General features: G+C 38.6%; 1 protein-coding gene across 2 annotated transcripts in view; it reads left to right on the top strand.

Moving 5' to 3' along the window:
- LOC118598699 overlaps positions 1-20,772 on the top strand; it is a 219,314-nt gene that overhangs the window by 175,186 nt on the left and 23,356 nt on the right. Inside the window, exons 144-170 of one of the 2 annotated variants that reach the window (XM_036211660.1) lie at positions 1,784-1,914; positions 1,992-2,086; positions 2,176-2,320; positions 2,411-4,669; positions 5,393-5,409; positions 5,490-5,511; positions 5,609-5,636; positions 6,323-6,407; positions 6,484-6,630; positions 6,828-7,039; positions 7,145-7,248; positions 7,930-8,057; positions 8,169-8,296; positions 8,400-8,517; positions 9,027-9,245; positions 9,347-9,517; positions 11,311-11,460; positions 11,552-11,616; positions 11,709-11,838; positions 12,349-12,434; positions 12,542-12,671; positions 12,960-13,150; positions 13,264-13,354; positions 13,446-13,569; positions 13,646-13,827; positions 13,985-14,140; positions 14,225-14,361. In XM_036211660.1, the coding sequence (XP_036067553.1) occupies positions 1,784-1,914; positions 1,992-2,086; positions 2,176-2,320; positions 2,411-4,669; positions 5,393-5,409; positions 5,490-5,511; positions 5,609-5,636; positions 6,323-6,407; positions 6,484-6,630; positions 6,828-7,039; positions 7,145-7,248; positions 7,930-8,057; positions 8,169-8,296; positions 8,400-8,517; positions 9,027-9,245; positions 9,347-9,517; positions 11,311-11,460; positions 11,552-11,616; positions 11,709-11,838; positions 12,349-12,434; positions 12,542-12,671; positions 12,960-13,150; positions 13,264-13,354; positions 13,446-13,569; positions 13,646-13,827; positions 13,985-14,140; positions 14,225-14,361 (5,451 nt within the window). The remainder of the gene's footprint in view (positions 1-1,783; positions 1,915-1,991; positions 2,087-2,175; positions 2,321-2,410; positions 4,670-5,392; positions 5,410-5,489; positions 5,512-5,608; positions 5,637-6,322; positions 6,408-6,483; positions 6,631-6,827; positions 7,040-7,144; positions 7,249-7,929; positions 8,058-8,168; positions 8,297-8,399; positions 8,518-9,026; positions 9,246-9,346; positions 9,518-11,310; positions 11,461-11,551; positions 11,617-11,708; positions 11,839-12,348; positions 12,435-12,541; positions 12,672-12,959; positions 13,151-13,263; positions 13,355-13,445; positions 13,570-13,645; positions 13,828-13,984; positions 14,141-14,224; positions 14,362-20,772) is intronic. The other variant, XM_036211676.1, reaches the window with a different exon arrangement.

Genomic DNA, 20,772 nt, shown 5'->3' with positions numbered 1-20,772 from the left:
GCTTGTGCATTGCATATGGTTATTGTACGAGGGAGTCTGGAGTGACAGAAGCATGTTACAGCAGTGCATGACATGTATGAGGGCTGTAAAACAGTGGTGAGGTGTGCTGTAGGGGTGACAGAATAGTTCAAGGTGGAGGGGGATTTCATCAGGAATCAGCTCTGAGCCTCTTTTACGATTTGCAACAGCAATGAACAGGCTAACAAATGAGGTTAAACAGGAATCACCATGAACTATGGTGTTTGCAGATAATATTTTGATTTGCAGTGAGAGCAGGGCACAGGTAGAGGAGAGGGTAGAGAGGTGGAGGTTTGGCCTGGGAAGGAGAGGAATAAAGATTAGCAGCAGCGAGACAGAATACATGTCTGAATGAAAGTGACCCAAGCGGAAGAGTGAGGTTACAGGGGAAAAAGCTTAAAAAAAGGTGGAGGTATTAAGTATCTTAAGGTATTAAGATGTATGATAGAAGAGTTTCAGTTCCAATGAAAGGAAAGGTGTACAAAACTTTGGTGAGACCAGCAAAGATGTTCAGCCTAGAGATAGTGGTACTGAGGAAAAGACAGGAGGCAGAGCTGGAGGCAACAGAGCTGGAGATGCTAAGGTTCTTTTTGGGGGTGATAAGGATAGATAGCCTCAGTAATGAGTCCATTAAAGGGACAGTAATTGTTTGAGATTTTGGAGATAAAGTCAGAGAGGCCAGACTGACATGGTTCAGACATGTCCAGAGGAGAGGTGGTGAATTTATTGGTGAAAGGATGCCGAGTCTAGAGCTGTCAAGCAAGAGGTCTAGAGCATGGATGGGGAACTCCAAACCTTGAGGGCCATTATTTCCAGATATCCAAGCAAAATTCTTGACTGATTACCTGGTTCAGGTGTGTCCAGCCAATTAGAACATCCAAGAGCAGGGTATGTTAGAAAACATGCAGGAGTGCAGCCCTCTAGGCCTGGAGGTACCTATCATTGTTCTAGAGGAAGACCAAATAAGAGGTTTAAAGATACAGTGAATGAAGACATTAGAGTAGCTGGCTGGTGTTAGAGTAGAGGATGTCGAAGACAGGGTTAGATAGAGGGAGTGGGTTCGGATTGGCGTCCCCTGAAGGGAAAAGCTGAAAAGTAAAGAAGATTTAAGGTAACTGAGTTTTTCATTAAACAAAAAAAACCTTCATTTTAAAGTTAAAATGAAACAGCACATTTATCTGAAAGATATCTCTCTACATATCTAACTGTGGGACAGGTTTAGTGTGTAAGAGTCAGATGACTAATGTTGTATTCATACCAACAGCAATTCAATGTTGAGTCAATGTTGAGATAAGAAGTTAAGAGGTCTTGCACTGTGTTTTAAGCAGCCACGTTGATGCAATATAGTTAAGACAGCTCATCAGTGAGCTGCATCAAAGCTTCCAACCTGGGCTGCAAAAAATTGCCATCCAGTTAATGGGCCAAAGTGAAGAGTGCCAAATGGTTTATGTTGACTGACTGCATGTGTGAACTCCACAGGATTTTACCATCATGCTTTTGTGTGAAGCATTAGTGATTTAAAAAAGAACAAAAAACAGAAATGAAAGAAATAACCTTTTTTGGTAGGATGGTTATAACTATAAGTTGGCAGCAAATCTGAGCTCCTCCATGGCCAGGGCAAAAGCAAATCTCATGAAGAGATACCATTGGAGGCACATGTAGAGGATGTAAAAACTATATCAGAGCTGCATGAGTGAATATTTTGAATTTATGTTTTTGAAATTATTATTATGCGTATGTGCTACATTGTCTCTTTCTCCTGCAGAGAAGTTGACTCTCTGGACATCTCTAGCTGCACTGCTGACAAAAAGAAAGTCTTTTTCACTTTCTCCTTTGAAGCATTCAGCATTAGCACAAGTTTAGTTTCTTTATTTCAGCTCATACAGCCATACATTGGTGAGTAAACATTTACCACTAACACACATGGACATTAACACATCCACACGGAGCTTATTTTTTTCCCTTTCCCAAAGGAGGTGCAAATGTTGACTATATCCGTAGTTTGGTGGCCTCTGATATTAACATGGACCTGGTCACCTTCACCAGTTTGGATGAAAATGTTGTGCTGGTCAGTTTTATGTTTCTGTTTTTCCATGAATAATTCTGTTAAAGGGGATATTCTTTACAGCATCAATACATATACTATGTTCTCCTCAGAATCTAACTGCAAGTGAAGTTAAAGGTCTTCTTGGCACCAACCTCCCAGATATGAAGTCATATGAAAACCAAATACTGGTGCAGACATGGATCAGAAGTCAAAACCAGTCTGAGCTTGATATTCTGGGATTGGGCTTCCAAGAAGGTAAAGTTGACCCTATGACTCCTTTATAAAACAGTTCTACAACTTTTTTACCAACACCAACTAATGTCACTGGATTTAATCCTTCCCCAGCAAGCACACCTGAACCTCCAGCCACGGGTTCAACAACGGTATCTTCAACAACAGCTAAAGTAACTGGATTCCGTTCATCACCAGCAAGCACACCTAAACCTCCAACCATGGATTCTACAACAGTGGCGTCTTCAACAACAACTAATGTAACTGGATTCAACCCATCACTAGCAAGCACAGCTGAACCTCCAACTATGGGTTCTTCAACTTCATTATCTCCAGCAACAACTAATGTAACTGGATTCAACCCATCACCAACAAGCACAGCTGAACCTCCAACTATGGGTTCCACAAAAACTTTATCACCAATAACAACTAATGTAACAGGATTCAATCCATCACCAACAAGCACAGCTGAAGCTCCAACTATGGGTTCTACAACAACTTTATCATCCACAACAACTAATGTAACAGGATTCAATCCATCACCAGCAAGCACAGCCGAGCATCCAACCATGGGTTCTACAACAACTTTATCACCAACAACAAGTAATGTAACAGGATTCAATCCAACACCAGCAAGCACAGCTGAACCTCCAACTATGGGTTCTACAACAACTTTATCATCTACAACAACTAATGTAACAGGATTCAATCCATCACCAGCAAGCACACCTGAACCTCCAACTATGGGTTCTACAACAACTTTATCACCAACAACAAGTAATGTAACTGGATTCAACCCATCACCAGCAAGCACAGCTGAACCTCCAACTATGGGTTCTACAACTTCATCCCCAACAACTAATGTAACTGGGATAAATCCGTCAACAGCAGGTACAGCAGAACCTCCTACTATGGGTTCTACAACAACTTTATCACCAACAACAAGGAATGTAACTGGATTCAACCCATCACCAGCAAGCACAGCTGAACCTCCAACCATGGGTTCTACAACAGCTATATCCCCAGCAACTAATGTAACTGGGATAAATCCGTCAACAGCAAGTACAGCTGAACCTCCTACTATGGGTTCTACAACAGCTTTATCACCAACAACAAGTAATGTAACTGGATTCATCCCATCACCAGCAAGCACGGCTGAACCTCCAACTATGGGTTCTACAACTTTATCACCAACAAGTAATGTAACTGGGATAAATCTGTCAACAGCAAGCACAGCTGAACCTCCTACTATGGGTTCTACAAGAGCTTTATCACCAACAACAATTAATGTAACTGGATTCAACCCATCACCAGCAAGCACAGCTGAACCTCCAACCATGGGTTCTACAACAGCTATATCCCCAACAACTAATGTAACTGGGATAAATCCGTCAACAGCAAGTACAGCTGAACCTCCAAGTATGGGTTCTACAACAGCTTTATCACCAACAACAAGTAATGTAACTGGATTCAACCCATCACCAGCAAGCACAGCTGAACCTCCAACTATGGGTTCTACAACTTCATCCCCAACAACTAATGTAACTGGGATAAATCCGTCAACAGCAGCTACAGCAGGACCTCCTACTATGGGTTCTACAACAACTTTATCACCGACAACAAGTAATGTAACTGGATTCATCCCATCACCAGCAAGCACAGCTGAACCTCCAACCATGGGTTCTACAACAGCTTTATCACCAACAACAACTAATGTAACTGGATTCATCCCATCACCAGCAAGCACGGCTGAACCTCCAACTATGGGTTCTACAACTTTATCACCAACAAGTAATGTAACTGGGATAAATCTGTCACCAGCAAGCACAGCTGAACCTCCAACCATGGGTTCTACAACAGCTTTATCACCAACAACAACTAATGTAACAGGATTTAACCCATCACCAGCAAGCACAGCTGGACCTCCAACTATGGGTTCTACATCAACTTCATCACCAGCAACAACTAATGTAACAGGATTTAACCCATCACCAGCAACCACAACTGAACATCCAACCATTGGTTCTACAACCACTTTATCACCAGCAACAACTAATGTAACAGGATTTAACCCATCACCAGCAAGCACAGCTGAACCTCCAACCATTGGTTCTACAACAACTTCATCACCAGCAACAAGTAATGTAACAGGATTTAACCCATCACCAGCAAGCACACCTGAACCTCCAACCATGGGTTCTACAACAACTTTATCACCAACAACTAATGTAACTGGATTCATCCCATCACCAGCAAGTAAAGCTACAAGTCTTTCAACAGTCTCAAGACCAACAACTTCTCAACCAGCATCAAGGACTTCAACATCGTCTAAATCCACCATACTCTCGGACATAACCAGTCCTCAAACTACAGGTCAGTACAAAAATGAGATTAAACCAAACATTTTAAGTTTTAGTTAGGTTTAGTAGTTCTATGTACCAAACGCACGTTTTTTTTTTTTCCACTGATATGTAGTTTGGCACTATAAGGAACACTCTTTATTCCAAAATCTGCAAGAAATTGTTGACAGCTGGATTAGAGCTGAGTTATTTATTTGGATTAATGTACCACTAAGTACAGACTGGAGCTTATTAAACTGTAAATTATTCCAATTCAGGGAAAACTGATTTTTGGCACAAGTAAATCATTTAAAAACTAACAGTTATGACATTTTTGAAAAATTATTTTACTTCGCCTTGATAACAATTAAAATCCTCAGATGATAATGTCATTAAAATAAATTTTGTATAGATTGTAATAGTGTTACATTTAAATTGCAATTTGTATAGTGTTACATTTAAATTGCAATTTGAAAACTTTTAATAACCCTGTGTAAAAAAAAAAAAATGAAGATACGTGACATTAGGGCCTGAATTACAAGTATTTAAAAGGCATATTTAGTGTTTTTTTTTCCTTTCAAAATTATTCTAAATAAAGTGAGGTCCTGGATTAAATGGTGCTTTGCAAAAAGGAAACATTAAGGGCCTAAGCTTTTTTACTTGGGTCTTTTATTTGAGAGAATAGTCAAAACACTGTAACAACTTGTTCCACTTAGTTCATGTATCTCATTATAATTTTCACATTTGTCTTTTTTAGATATCTACTATGGACAGGTAAATTATATTTTTTTCCATCCCAAAATTAATTCTATAAACAAAAGGCTTAAAGTATTGTAATTTTTTTTCCTTTTAAGTGCCAAGTCATTTCAGCAACTGGTGAGTGGTTTTATTGCATGTTGACATTTATTTATAGTAATTTAAAGGGTTTGGTTGACACTTTTAGTGAAACCAATGTTGTTGTTTTTTTTTGCAGAGTCAAATTCATGTATTGGAGTGAACAGGTAAACTTGTTTTCCTGTTAGTTTTTTTTACCAAAGTTTCTAACTTTAAAGACCCACTAGAACGAAAATCCGGTTATTGGTGTTTTTAACATGATCTTGTAGCATTTTTTTCTCATGATGGAGGATAAAAACAATAAATCAGATAAAAAATGCAGTATTTCTTTACTCATCATAATGGATCAGGTGCAGATGAAAAAAAAGCTGTTTGAAAAAGCTCTGGAAACTAGTGGGAGAGAGTGTAAACAAAGGTATGATAGGATATCAACAGAGGCTTACTTATGTGCTGCAGTGGTCCTGCTCACAACACAGTTTCTGATCTGTTCTGCACAAGCCACCCTGAAAAACGTCATTGCTTTCTTTTTTTTTTTTTTGTTATTGTTTTTAGAACATGTTATCCATTTTGCTATCCTAGGCATGTTTACATTAAAAGTGGGGTCATGTGGACCCCACAAGACAGCGCGCTGATTTTTTTTTTTTTTTATCTTCACTGGTGTCCATGGCATACAAAAAATCCTGTCCACCTTTTTTTCATGGTAGGGATCACACATAGATGTAAGGGTGGTGTCATCTGGACCCCATAAGATAGCACAAGGGTTAAACAACTGCTCAAAATATGATTGGAGTGGAACTTTGAACTGAAACTTAAAATGTAAAGATATTAAAAAATATTTAATTCAAAATTACAGCACAGACCTTCAAGTCTACCTTGACAGTGGAACGATGAGCGGAAGCTTCTGTAGCTTTTCTGTGGAAGAGTTTGCTTGTGCCTCGGTAAGACAACAAAACAATATAAACTACTGTTGTAAAGGGGGTTCATGTAATGATTTCACTTTCTAACATTGAACAGCTCTCAGCTTTAACAGCACAGGACCTGGTAGAGATTATGAAGTGTGATCGGTCATCAAACTCAAGTGGGTCCATATCAGCCTGGAACCTTCTCTTCTGCAAAACGTCCAGGATCCTGAACCCAGCTCTGAATCTTCTGACCACTACAGTATGACTGATTTTTTGTTCAATATTCTGCATCCTTTGAAATAAGTTATTAATAAATAGACATTTGACTTCTCCACAAAAAATATATTATTAGATATTAGATATTTATTAGATATTTTTTATGATACTTGTTGAAATTATATGCATTTCCTTTGGTGACTTATCAAGCTTACCAAACGATTTTCATTTTTGTTGCAGACAATCAACCCCAACAATCCTTCAGTGTCAGTTATTTTGGACAGCATACAAACAATCTATCCAGATCTTTTTAGCGCAAACACACTAAATAATCCCACTGAGCTGCAGCTGTGGTTTAATGTTCGCCTTCGCCCGTTCTTACCTGCTGTTTCCACCAACTTTCTCTCAATTCTTGCAACAAAGGATTTGCAATGCAGCTCCTACCAGTATATGTAAGCAATGGAACAAATAATGTTTGGCAGTATACATAGAAATATGGCTAATGGTATTATCTGTTTTACATTTATCGTATGGCCCATTCATATTTTTTTTAATAGCTTGCAAATATTGAGTGAAGTACAATCTCAGATGACTCCTTCGAGGCAAGAATCTGTGTACACACAATTCATCAAGATTTACCTGAGCAGAAGAGATACTGCAGGTAAGCACTAAGAAACTAAATTATTATGTAATATCCAAAACAATGCTAAATTACAATGTTCTACGTAGAAGGGGAGACAAATAAAATCTGTTTTAGTCTCACAGCAAAAGGAAGAAAAATATATACGCAATTTGTTACAGATGTAGATAAAGCAAAACTGTTATTTATTATTAATACCATTATTTCATCAACTTTGTACTTCAAACTTTAACAGCAAATTTAATCTAGAGAGAAATGTTGTTCTTAGTTACGTTTAACAATTATTAGTAAATACTATGGCCTGCACAGAAGGATGTAGTGCTTAGCACTGCTGGCTCACAGCATCCGGGTTCAAATCCAGACAGGGACCTTTCTTTGTGGAGTTTGGATGGTCTCCTCATTCATTCATGACTTTTTTCTGGGCATTCAAACTTTCGCCCACATTCCAAAAACATGTTTCAGAGGTCAATTGGTGTTTCTAAATTGTCTCAGATGTTCATATGAGAGTGTGTGTGTGACTTCGTCATCCAGCAACAGACTTTTAGGTTGTATCCTGCCTTTGCCCAAAAGTTGCTGGGTTCGTTCCACAGCAGCCCCAAATGTGATTCATCAGAAGGAAAGGAGGGGGGTGGGAGGGAGGGGAGGTGAGGGGCTGTCGCTTGAAATGTAGCTTAATATTTTTTTTTATTTATTTTTCTACAGCAACATCACCAAAGTGCTACGACAGCAATGACCCAGAACTGAACTCCACAGCCTGGTTTGCAGAGTACATCGGCTCCTTCATAACTTTTCTCACTGTGGTGGATCTTCAGTCATTTGGATCTCAGCAGGTACTTTATCTCACCTGGACCTTTTTTTGTTTCTTTCTTTTTTTCTGTGAGAATAAAACTATATCCACAGTTTGAAATCTTGAATATTTAATTGGTTTCTTCCCTTTTCAGTACTTGCAGCTGTTCACAGTGAATCCAAAGAATATTTTACTTATTAAGATGTACAGGGTGGATCTGACAGTAATCATCTACTACATTCAGTTAGTTTATCAACAAGACATCAACTTCAGTCCACTTGGGTAAGTTTAAGACCATAAAATATGATGTATATATACCAGCCACAAATCTTCCACACATGACCATCAAGTATGTCACCTTAAACTGTTTTCACTCTTTTTGAAGCCTTCCTCCATTGGGTCAGTGCTTTGCTCCTGGACGGGCGTTCACTCAGTTGACTGCACAAGAAAGTTTGACAGTTTTGGGAAATGTCAACAGTGTCTGTACAGACCTAGATCCACAGGTAACACAGATTTACCAAAAGTACAGATTTACCAATAAAATGAAAAAAAAAAAAACCCAGAAAAACTAAAAATAAAAAATGTGAAAACTAAACTGACTACATTCAGTCAGAATTGAGGTTCTTTATAACAAAATCACCCAAAGACACTGTACAAAGTGCGATTACTCAGAAAAAAAATGTGGGTACGTAGCAATCATAATAAGCAAAAAAAATATTTGATGAAAAGAAATATTGGTTAGAAGCTAAATGAAGTAGAGTGGTTTATGTAAAGTCTGATTTAAAGTTACAAGATTTATGACAGACTAATATTTTTAAAAAGTTGGTTTAAAGAAAAAAGAATCTCAATGTAAAAGAAAGGCTCTGCAACTTTAAACAGTTTTTAGAGGGAAAGAAAGAAAAGCGCAATTTCAGTACTGTGGAATGTGAGTAAAGCAAGTGTTGAATTTAGGTTTACTTCATGACTGTGTTGATCATCTTCACATAAAAGCATCCATTGTTTTTTTTTTTAGATCGCTGCTGCTTTGACAAATAATTTTGGAACGAACATTGATGCCCAAGTCATTTCCGCCCTCGGTAATGAAAGCAGCAGCTTGTCCATAAGCCAGATAAAGTCTTTGAAGCCTTCAGACTTGGTGGATTCTCTCAACACTCTCAGCAATGTGATTGGATGGAGAAAAGGACAGGCCAAAACCATTGTCCAGTCTTTGCTGTCTTCAGGATTTTTACAGGTACTGTGTGAGATTGGGTTTATTAGCAACCAGACAAAAATAATCTTTTTGGACATAGTATTTATGTTTTATCTTTCTTACTACCTTCTACATCCAATCAGATCAACAGCTCAGCCTTCCTGCTAAACCTGGGCTCCCTCATCCCTGGAGTACCATCAACTGTGTTCAGCAGCATCAACGGTTCTGATCTTGTCACTGTATCCAGAAACCCCTCAGTCCTGTACTACATACAGTCTTCTCCACGGATTGTCCAGCTGTCTTTTGTGATAAGGGTAAGACAATGATGGAACAATACTTGGATGTGTCCACTTAAGAACTAGTCCAGAATACCATTTTGGTGCTATTTATACCAAATATGAACAGATATTAGACAAGACTTTCTGATGTCTTTGATTAGGGTTTTAGAGACCAGAAATTATATTACATGATAATTATTTCAAAGTATTAATCCCTAAGAAACCTATTTGAGCTATTTTGATTAGTTTGCATATTTTCGTCTGTTATCCTTTTCCAAGTAAATATAGTAGAAAATATGCAGGAAACCATAATTAGCTTGAATAGGTTTCTAACCATACAGGTCATAAATAGCATATATTTTATTGTATAAATTATTATAAATTATTAGGGCTGTCAGATTTGTCGCGTTAAAAACGCGTTAATCGGACACGTGCTTGACGCCGACAATTTTTTTGACGCATTAATTGCGAATTTTTCTCATACGTGCCTTTCCATACCGCGCGCGGGCGTCCCCCGTTTAACTCACCGGCTGCTCTAATTAGATCACGGGCGGGTCTCCAACCACCGAGCTGCGAGCTAAAACCGGCCGGCGCTAGGACCTGGAGAGCTCCTGCACCCTAACCTGGCTCCGGTTCGCGTCCAGTACCACGTCTGGTGGTACTGGCTTGCGTCCGGCGCCGCGTCCCGAGAGCTGTGGACCCCTGACGTTCCGAACAGCAAGCGCACCGGGGGACGTTTTAAATGTTCTGGAGGTTTAAGTGTGTTCCAACCCCAGCATAGCGGTCTGTCTGCCGACATATTCATGGCGTGAGCTCCGCTGGACACGTCGCTGCATCGAGCTGCAGCCAGAGAACGCGGCGGCAGTAACAGACTGTCAAACTATCCGCAGAGTATCCCGCTTTTCTCAGTCTTTAATGTTTTAAAAACCAAAAGTTTATTGGAAATGATAAATCTTTATTTCATTTATCACTGTAGTTCAGCAGAGGAAGAAAAGATTTGGTCCTGACAAAAAATGAACATGAAAGTGTTATGGAAATTTTATTTTTGATGTTTTTTATTTTATTTTACTGAACGTTGATTGAAGTTTTGAATTCAAAATTCCCTTCACTTGTACTTGGGCTTTTGTTAGGCATTTTATGTTACAGCCTTTTATTATTAAGAAAGTTTATCTCAATACAATGTTACAAAATAAAGTATTTCTGATGAAAACTATACATTTTGCCATTCTTGTTTTCATAATTAATGTAGAACTGTTAAATTGTTAAACTTTTAAACTGCTAAATTCTACATTTTTTTCCTTAAAAAAAGGCCACATATGAATTTGCGATTAATCGCGAGTTAACTCAGGACAAATTGCAATTAATCGCGATTAAAAAATTTAGTCGCCTGACAGCTCTATAAATTATATAAATATGTAACTTAAATTTAGTATTTAAAAAGAACCTTGAGCAATCCCATTTAGGGAAAAGTATAAAAGTTTTTCTATAACTTTTTCAACATGAGGTGATGGTTGTTTGTTTTATGAGTTTGATTACTGAACTTCATTGAGAATGCTCAAGCCTTTTTTCATCATGCTGCAAAGCCTCTTTAGATCCAGAAACACATTTGAACTTCAAATTCACTCCATTGTTAATTACATGCCAAAAATTGAATTTGATTCAAAACTTGTTTTACAAAAAATAATTTAGCAAGAATCTAAAAGAAATAAAAATAATACAAAAGCTTCCGCTGTTGTAGATGTCATCAAGTAATCTACAAGTTTGTGTTTAGCTCTAAAATAACTTGCTAATATTTAAAATGTGTCTCTCTGCTTCTTTTTTTTCTACAGATCATATATTTGAACACCAACAGTTTGCAGATCATAGAAAATGTTCCAGATAATTTGGCCACTGAGATCCCTCAAGTTTACCTGCTGCAGTTCCCAGATGACATCAGCACAGTCATCAAACTGAACAACAAGAAATGGAAACCTCAACAGGTAGGTTCATGTGTTAACAAGCTAGATGTTTTAACTTTTTTACATAACTTACAAACTGAATTGGCCTTTTTTTTAATTCCTTTTTTGTTAGGTTGCGTTGTTCTTTGATAAAATAGCATCAAAGTCTGAGACACCCGAGCTGGGAGGTCCAAACAAGTGAGATTCTCCAATAAATAAAATTAAAATTCAAGTGAATATGTCATTGAAATGTATTTGCTGATTATTTTTTTCTGTTCGTTTGTGCCCAGCTTGTCCTCCTCTGTGCTACAAGGGTTTACATGCACAACAGTAAGATCTTTAGGAAGGACGCAAATCAAGAATTTGATTAGAGCCTGTCGGAGAAAAGGCACAAATAAGGTTCCATTGGTGGAGACTCAGGTGACTCATGTGTTTTTTTCTATATTTTTGTACAGGTTCATGCGCCCACATTATTGGAAATTATGGTTATAGGTACCAACTGTCCATGGATGTGTGTCACCTGCATTTATTTGCCATTTTGAAATATCCTGAAAATTTACATTTAAAAACTAAACCCTTTTTTGTAAATTTGATAGTTTCCGAAGATTTACCCTAAAGTCTTCCTTTAAAGCATTTTAAAATTACATTACTTCAGTTTGTTTGGAGTTCTTTTAATATCTGTTAACCTGTGTCAAAGAAAATATATCTTCCTCTCTGCTCTTCTCTACACTTGCTGAGATGGTTTTATTTACTTTAACCAAATTGTACAAAGCATACACAACTTAAAGGTAATATAAAGCATAAAAGAGACCCTGCTGCCTGACCATAAAGTTTTCCATTTTACAAAAAACAGAGTATGGTAAAATCTGTACAGAACATTTCTAAATGAGACTATATTTATTTTGCATATTCTTTGGTTTTACCCAACAGCTGACCTGCATGTACAACCAAATCAAAGAAGAATCAGACGCCAGCAGCTTTTCCCTCTATCCTCCAGATATGTTGCTTTACTACAAGTAATAATTTTTATACATAGCTATGATCAAAGATACCTTTTCTTCTTATTATTTTTTTTAAAACAATAACTTTGACATGAATATTGTGTTTTGTCTCTTGCTTCCAGTTACTCTCTGGTTCCACGGAGCAGCTGCAGGTCTTATTTTCAAGAGCTGGCAGATGCCGACTTCTCCGTCTTTTCTCCAGCATTGATATACAAACGGTCAGATTTGTTTATTAATGCAAGGAGCTGCTTGGTGAGTCTAAAGCAACACCGACAGATGCTTTCACCCCCCCCCCCCCGGAAAAAAAAAAATCATAGTTTACTCGTCTGCAACAACAATATGCAATCATTTAAATGGTTAGTTTAGAAAAATGTACATATTCTATATCTATGTGGCACAATATAAACAACAGGCTCCATAGATTTGTTGGGTCTCATCACATTGTTGTATTAAATATAAATTGGTGCAACAGATTTTGAAGAAATTGCAAATATTTTTAAAAACCTTTTTTTTTTTTTTTTTACTTTCTCCATCTTTAAGGGAATAACAAGCACAAGTCTGACTGAGGACAATGTATCAGTTTTGGGAAACATGTGCTGCATGCTCGATGGCACCTACATCCAAAACTCTCATCCATCCATACTGGAACGACTCAAACACTGTCCAGATCTCAATGTTGAGCAAACATCTGCAGTTGAAACCCTTCTGAACAATGGGGATACATCATATGGGTATGAAAACTGCGGACACTTATAATTCTAAGCTGTACAAATTGGAGTTTTTTGTCTTTCAAAGACTACAGTGTACTTAAAAACTCCATTTCATTTGTTTTTTTCCTGATCAGAGTTCCTTCAACATGGAATGAACAGACTCTAAAAGACCTTGGGATGTTAACTCTGTATTTGCCTTCATCTTTCTATCTACGCTTTGATCAAGTGAGTAACACCTGCATTCATGTGTTTAGAAGAGGGAAGGTCTCATGAATGGAGGATCAAGTTGGAGCTCGTAAATGTCTTTTCCTTACAGGACACAAAGCGCAACTTTTTGAGATACTTTCTGAAGGTTTTTGGTGGAGTGAGCAGAGAACAGAGGAGGCAACTGAAGAGAGAGATAAGACAGTCCATCACAAGTGATTCAGAACAAACTGCAGGTCAGTTTGCCTCTGTAAATGTGTCTTTATATTTCTGCTTACATTCTTGTCTAATTTTTTCTGACTATTTTCACAGAATGCACAGCTGGAATAATCACACAGGTCACAATCAGTGACCCTGCCTTCCCCTTTGACTATAACGTCAATCAATTCAACAACTGTCTGTCAGTTTCAACCGTCAAAGACAATCTGGATGCAATCACAGAAAAGGTGGATGAGGAGGAATACCTCAGGATTGTTCTCCATAAACTGAAAGAAGTGAGCAATAATTTTTTTTATGAAAAACATGGAAAATAGTCATTGACATGTTATACACATTGTAAGTGGAGTGTTTTGGGCACAATTTTTGGAGGGGTTTGAAGGCGGAACTAATTTTTTAAATTTACAGTTTTACTGGATTTCTGTGCACTTACAGGCCGACAACTCCATCATCCTAGAAGATCAGGTTCAGCTCTTAAGTGCAGCTTCTCGCGCTGCCACTGTTGAAGATATTGGTTCATGGACAATCAGCAAAATCGACACACTTTCTGCTTTGATGGACTCTTCAAATGGAGGCTGGGACCCGAGCTTAGTGAGCAAACACAGTACTTGTGTTGTGCATGTGTACAACGTTTAAGGACTGGTGTTTAATCAGTGCACATTTCTTCTCCTCCAGGCTAAGGCCATCATCTCCAAGTATCTCACTGTTGGAGGAAACAAACTAGGCAGTGCGGAGCTGAATGCTATTGGGGGACCTAATCTCTGCTCTTTAGACGTAAACACCATTAGTACAATTTCCTCACAAAGTTTCAGGTAAGAAGTGAGATTCAAGATACTTTTATTAATCCCAAGGGGGGAAATGTTCAAGAGGTACACATACATTGTTCAAGCGGTACACATAAGACGGTTCAAGGTTCGCTTGGGAAGCAGCCAACTCCCCGGCTGTTGTTATTAATATGGGAATAGAATGCCACAAGAGGGGGGGCTAGGGAATAGGTGGCAAAAATAGGTCATATCTTAACACTAGGGCCGGGTGATATATCGATTTAATCGATTAATTTAAATTTTATGTTTTAGACGATTTTTTTTTTTTTAAATTGAGATTTTATTTTCCCTGTACTCTGCCCTCTTGGGCTTCCGTAGTCCGGCGTAAAGTCAGCTCCTGCAAAGCACAGACATGAAAGCTGCAGCTAGCAGAGGAGATTCTTTAGTGAAGCAGAAAGAGAGAGAGAAAGCTTGTTCAAAAAAAAAAAAAAGAAAAGAAAGGCACGTGCAGCGCAAGAAGTCCCACACTCTGTAGAAGCAGATATGTTTTGATAGAGCCCAAGGGTAGGACCCTCAGCTCAGGGGAGTTGGATTAGATAAAATTCTTTCTGGCACCAGCAGTTGTTTTTTCCTGCTACGTCTATCACTGGTCTTGGAGTCTTTGAGGGAAATTTCAAAATGGGCCGGAATCTGGACAGTTTACACCAGTCTCCCTTTTGTTCGGGCAGAAAGTTGCTCCAAGTTGACATCCATCTTCCCCAAATTCAGGGGTTGCAGATGCTGTGCTAAGCTGGGCAAGAGTGGCACAGTACCTCTGATTCACTAGTGAAAGTCTGTCCCTCTGAGTCTCTACTCCACTGAAGTATCTTTCCACAAGTTTGTGTTATAAAATATCTGATAGTATAAATATAGTTATGTTATTTCTCACAGCTCAACTCTTTTTGAGAAAAGGGGATGTGATAACAGATTAAAAGATATAGGTAGTGCAGCTAAATAAATACAGTTTTACGCCTCCAATCCAAAGTGAAACTGGAAAAACAAAAACAAAAAAAATTCAGTCCAGAACACAAACAGTTACTGTTTCTCTTAACATACTAAAGAAAGTTCAATTAACAAACCTAGACTTTTAAAACATCCGGTCAACATCTGCTCAAGATCCAAAGCAAAATACTTAAAAATGTAGTTTTAATCTGAAATTATTTTATACATCTCCTCCATTATGAGAAAAATGCAACAAGAACATAACACACCAAAAACACGGTTTCACTGGGGTGGATCTTTAAAGGAGAAGATTGTAGACATGCACAAGGCCAGAATGGACTGCAAAACAATTGGCAAGAATCTGGGGGTTAAGGTGACAACTGTTGCTGCAACTGTGCCAAAATTTACAACATGATATCACCTGGTGGGGATTCCACGATGATGAGAACAGTGTAAATAGGCCTAAAACAACTCAGTAGGAGTTAGTTAATGATCTCAAAACAGCTGCAACCACAGTCACCAAGAAAAAAATTAGGAATACTTTACACCACTATGGTTTAACATCAACAGTCCTTGTTAAGTATCACTGCTTAAAAAGACACGTGCATGATTTAGAGAGTAACTGAGAGAAGGTGCTGTGGTCAAAATAGACCAAAAATGAGGTCTGAAGAAGGCTGAGGGAGAAGCATATCAGGATCATGGAGTGGCCCAGCCAGTCTCTAGTAGGGCTGCCACAAACGATTATTTCAATAGTCGACTATTCTCCGACTATTTTTTTCGATTAGTCGACTAATCGGTTCGTGCGGCGACTGGATGTAAAACATTCATCTTAACCATTATTATCCTTAAACTTGAGGTCTGTAAGCTATATTCTATCTAAAATAAAGACAATAGTTTATTAATCTTTTAATTAATCATGCAGCTTTTCTCCTTCATTTGTTTCTGGCATTAAAACAAGACTTAAATCAAATAATGCAATCCGATTCAACAACAGAAAACTCTTTCAAAACCCTGCAGTTCTTTTTAAAGCTTTAAAACATATATTTAATAAAAAATGTATAAAGTATTTCAAAAGCTATTTGCAGATATAAACACACTCAAAATATTTGCTGACTGAGGCCCATTTATTAAAGCGAAACACTAATAACATCTTTGAACTGCCCATAGAAACAAAGAAAATAAGTATAAAGGGAGAAAATTATATTTTTTAAAAAGGGAGAAAAGCAGGGGATGTTAGAATGTACATCAGTACTTTCATTCTTTCACTACCTACATCCACTGCACATGCGCAGACCGATACTTCATATTGTTCAGTTTGGAGGAGAACCCATAAATCTGTGTAACTTCTTTAATGTTGTGGTTGTTTTGCTGTTTGTTGTCGTTTTGTGACTTTAAGTTACATTTAATTGTAGCTTAATGCAGATAATGTAATGCTACACTTGTAAACTTAGCTCTGGACTTTTAGGTGAGTTCCTTCACTTCTGGGACTCATAGTCTTAAATCGTTCCACAACTCCGCGGCAGATCCGTACCGACACACAGCCTCTCTGTCTGCGCGGTGAATGTTTCATAATCCGCTCTTCGAACCGGACGACGTGATCCCGGCACGGAATATGAATAAAGCCGGACGAGCGGTTCATTTCCAGTGTAAACTCATTATACGCGCCGTCCTCGCGGCGTTTGGTTAGAAGAGAGCAGATTATGAAACGCTCATTATGCCGACAGAAGCGCCGTAGACACTGATCTGCTGCAGATCTTCTGGTTCATCTCCAAACAGCGCAGTAATGACAGCGGCGGCGGAGCTAGCTGTGTTACAGTTAGCGCCGATGTTAGCTTAGCTAGACGAAGCTCTCTGTTCAGCGTGATCAAACTCCGTCTCAACATGCTTCATCTTCAGGTGATCATTTATCACCATCATGCTCTCATGGAACACAAATTCTGTCGTGCAGAAATTACATTTGACACTTTTTCCTCTTTTATTTTCCTTTTGCTTCCCACATTTTCGAGCGAGCGTGTTGTTATGAGCCTACCGAGAACTTCCTGTGATGTCATTGGTTACCGGATTAGCACCACTGCGCATGTGTGACAAAGAGAATGGAAGACCCCCGCAATAGAAGGCGCGAACCGTAGTTTTAAGATCAAAACAAGGAAAAAAAAAAACAAAAAAACGACGCTTCGACTACCAAAATAGTTGTCGCCTATTTTAATAGTCGATTAGTCAAATAATCGTGGCAGCCCTAGTCGACCCCAATCCTACATAAACCCAATGAAAGACCTGAAGCTCAGAGTTGCCAAGCAACAGCCACCAAATCTTAATGAGCTAAAAGTCCTTTCCAAAAAAGCGTGGATCAAAATTCCTCCTGATATGTGCAGAAACCTGGTTAATAACTACAAGAAACGTCTGACCCCTGTTCTGGCTAATAAGGGGTTTCCCACAAAGTACTTAGTCTTTCCAGCACGAGGGTTTAAGTACTTATGTACTTTCCCAGTACCTTTTTCATGTTTTGAAATTAATATTTACACATTCTAAGTAGTGTCCTCTGATTAGAGGGCAGACTTATTTGTGCAGCAAATGTATAACCACCAATAGTTAGGCTGTAGGATAAATAAAAATAATAAAATAAAAATTTTAAAGCACTGCCAGAAGTCTTGTACACAGAACAAAACAAAAAAAAGCTTCTAGTAGCAGCTGATGTACCGTATTTTCACGACCATAAGGCGCGCATAAACATATCAAGTCAAGTCAAGTCAAGTAGGCTTTTATTTGTCAAATATGCTGAGTACAGGGCATACAAAGCACAGATGAAATTTCTTCCTCTCCTCCCTTTGTGCAAACAGCAACACTAATTACAGTAATAATAATAATAATATTAAGAATAAAAAGAAGAATGTAAACATAAAAGTATAATGTACAAAATTTTCTCCAAAATGTGCGGCACGCACTATAGTGCGGTGCGCCTACTGTGTTGTTTTTTTCTTTTTTTTTGGAAGGCCCTCCCCACAAGCAGTAAATGTGGGGTAAAAAAATCACATAAGTTCAAATTCAAATTTGTTTTAATGAATTTTACATTTTATGTCAGATAATTTGTTATTATTGAGGCAGCTTGTTAACTTTCAGGCTGTTAATTTTATATGATCATTGTTTTTTACAGTGCTGGTATCCATATTCATTTCCCCTCCTTTTATTAAAATTTCCATAACTTTTCTTTAATAATCAACACATTAGTCATGTGCTCCACGTGTGTACCGCTAGCATACAGGGTACATTCTCTCTCATAAGTTTGCATTTCAGCGTCCAAAAACTGTAAAAAAAAAAAAAAAAAAAATTAAAGAGCCATTTGTAGTTGATCTATTGTTTTGGATTACTGGGAACCTAGTGCATACTAGGGATGCAACGATACAATTAGCTCCCAGCTCGATACGAACCTTGATGTGAGCGTCACGGTTCAAGCATCAGCAGGGAGCACCAATTCGTTGGTTTTAGGCAGCTCCAACCACCGTGATCCAACAGATAATAGAAAAACATAAATTGAACTTTTTTTTCACCATGAAGCACTGAGTTGCCGCCTCCTGCTGCTGTCGTGCGCAGAAGCCCGTACCGCTCGTTCCTATAACCAATATTGCTTTCTACCCATTCTTACTCGCTAATCATACGTCTGGCTGGGGGCGGGCCGCTTCCGCTGTCTCTGTGACTGAGATAAAGGCTGTCCCGCATTAAGAGGAGGAAAAGTAGGGACTTTTTTTTTATCATTTTCTCAACAAACAAAACATCACAGTTTAGGAGAGCCAAGCAGGTTACTCGCCCTCCCCGCTCCCCGCTCCCTGCAGCACCTGTGTGGAGCGAACAGACAACGCTGAAGGGAGGATGTCTGTCTGTCTGCAGACAGAGCTGCTGCGCTGCAACAGGACAAAGACAGTCATAACGGATTCGTATTTTACTTATTTATTTCCGATCAGGTCACTGAAAACAGCCCGTGCCAAAAGCTGAGTTCCTGATTGGCTGATGTGATGCAGCACCTGTCAAACTCTGTGATCTGCTGTGAAATGACTTTCAAGCGCTACGCGGCACGCGCTCTCGTGCTCGCCTCAATAGCTGCTTTATATGAGCCCGCCCACTATGGTAGGAAAAGTAAAGGGATTGGCTAAAACTTCACAGTACTGAAGAAAGTAGAAATGATTGACATGTCCAAAGACCAATAGACCTTCAATGAAATGCTGCCCTGTTTGCAGCAGCTGCTTTCGGTTTCAGTAGAGCTGCGTAAATCATTAGTGTTTCTGCGTGGAATCAAACATCCGTGACCAACCCTAGTTTTACCATGCCCGCGCCCTATGGTCAAGAGCGCCTTATGTGTTTGTTAAATACAGAAAAAGTACCAGTAAGTGAAACTGCACCCTATAACTCAGTGCGCCCTGTTGTCGTGAAAATACGGTACTCAAACACAAGCACCACAGGAGCTCAAATATTTATTTACAAGTGTCTAACTACTTTTATTGGTTATTTTGTCTTTTACTTACACAGTTGTATATTTACTAATCACAAACTTTTCAGGTTTGGTAATTGTTAAATAAAGGGAAAATAACTTGTGCACCAGAGTGGGATAGTAGTTAGCATTCTCACCTCACAAGAAGAAGGCCCCAATTCAAATCCTGAGAGGGACCTACTTGTATGGAGTTTAAATGTTCTCCCCTTGAATGAATTAATGAAATTATTAATTTCAAGTAATGAGGTCATAATACATAACACATCACTTAATAAATCACAAGTAGATCGCTTGAAAGGGAGTGGAAGAAAGCGAACTTATATAATCCCACCCCATACCATTTTCTCTACATGAATTATCAATAGCCGGTTCAGTATCAAATAATATCAAATATTAATAGATTCATGCAAACGCTGTTTTGAGCTCTGCCTGATTCGCTTTAAAGTTTTTCTTGGGTGCCATGTTCAACTCTCCTCGTTGTTGAGAAGAGCCGGAGACACAGTCTGCTAGTCGTGAACCGGAACTGGAAAAAAAAAAAAAAAACTTGCATGCATGTGCTTTCTCCGATCACTCCAGCTTCCTTCCACCCTCCAAAAACATGTTTCATAGGTTAACTGATTATTAAAAAAAGTGCATGCTTTCCTCTGTCATCAGTTAAGAGCGATGACATAATTGGCTAGTTAATAAACACCTGCTCTAGATGATAAGAATCCTCAGCGATTATCAGTTAATTTTTGAGCTGCTTCTGAGTCAGCTGATGTCATTTCTCCATGCAGGCTTGCTGTGAGTGTAAACATGCCTGTGCGTGTTTGTAGTAGAAGGGCTGGTGTACTCTTCAACTACACTCCCTTCCTAGGAAATTCCTGCAGCACCTTCGCAAGCAAAAGTTCCATACAAGCATCTGTAGTTGTCAGAGTTTTTGTGACAAACCGGTTGAGTCCCATGACAGAAAAAAAATTGAGAATACGTGAAACTGCAAATAAAGAAACACAAAGAAG

The sequence above is a fragment of the Oryzias melastigma genome, linkage group LG1, assembly GCF_002922805.2.
Source record: "Oryzias melastigma strain HK-1 linkage group LG1, ASM292280v2, whole genome shotgun sequence".
Taxonomy (NCBI): Eukaryota; Metazoa; Chordata; class Actinopteri; order Beloniformes; family Adrianichthyidae; genus Oryzias; species Oryzias melastigma.
Note: the sequence above shows the minus strand (reverse complement) of the source record. Positions and strands in the feature narration are given on the sequence as shown.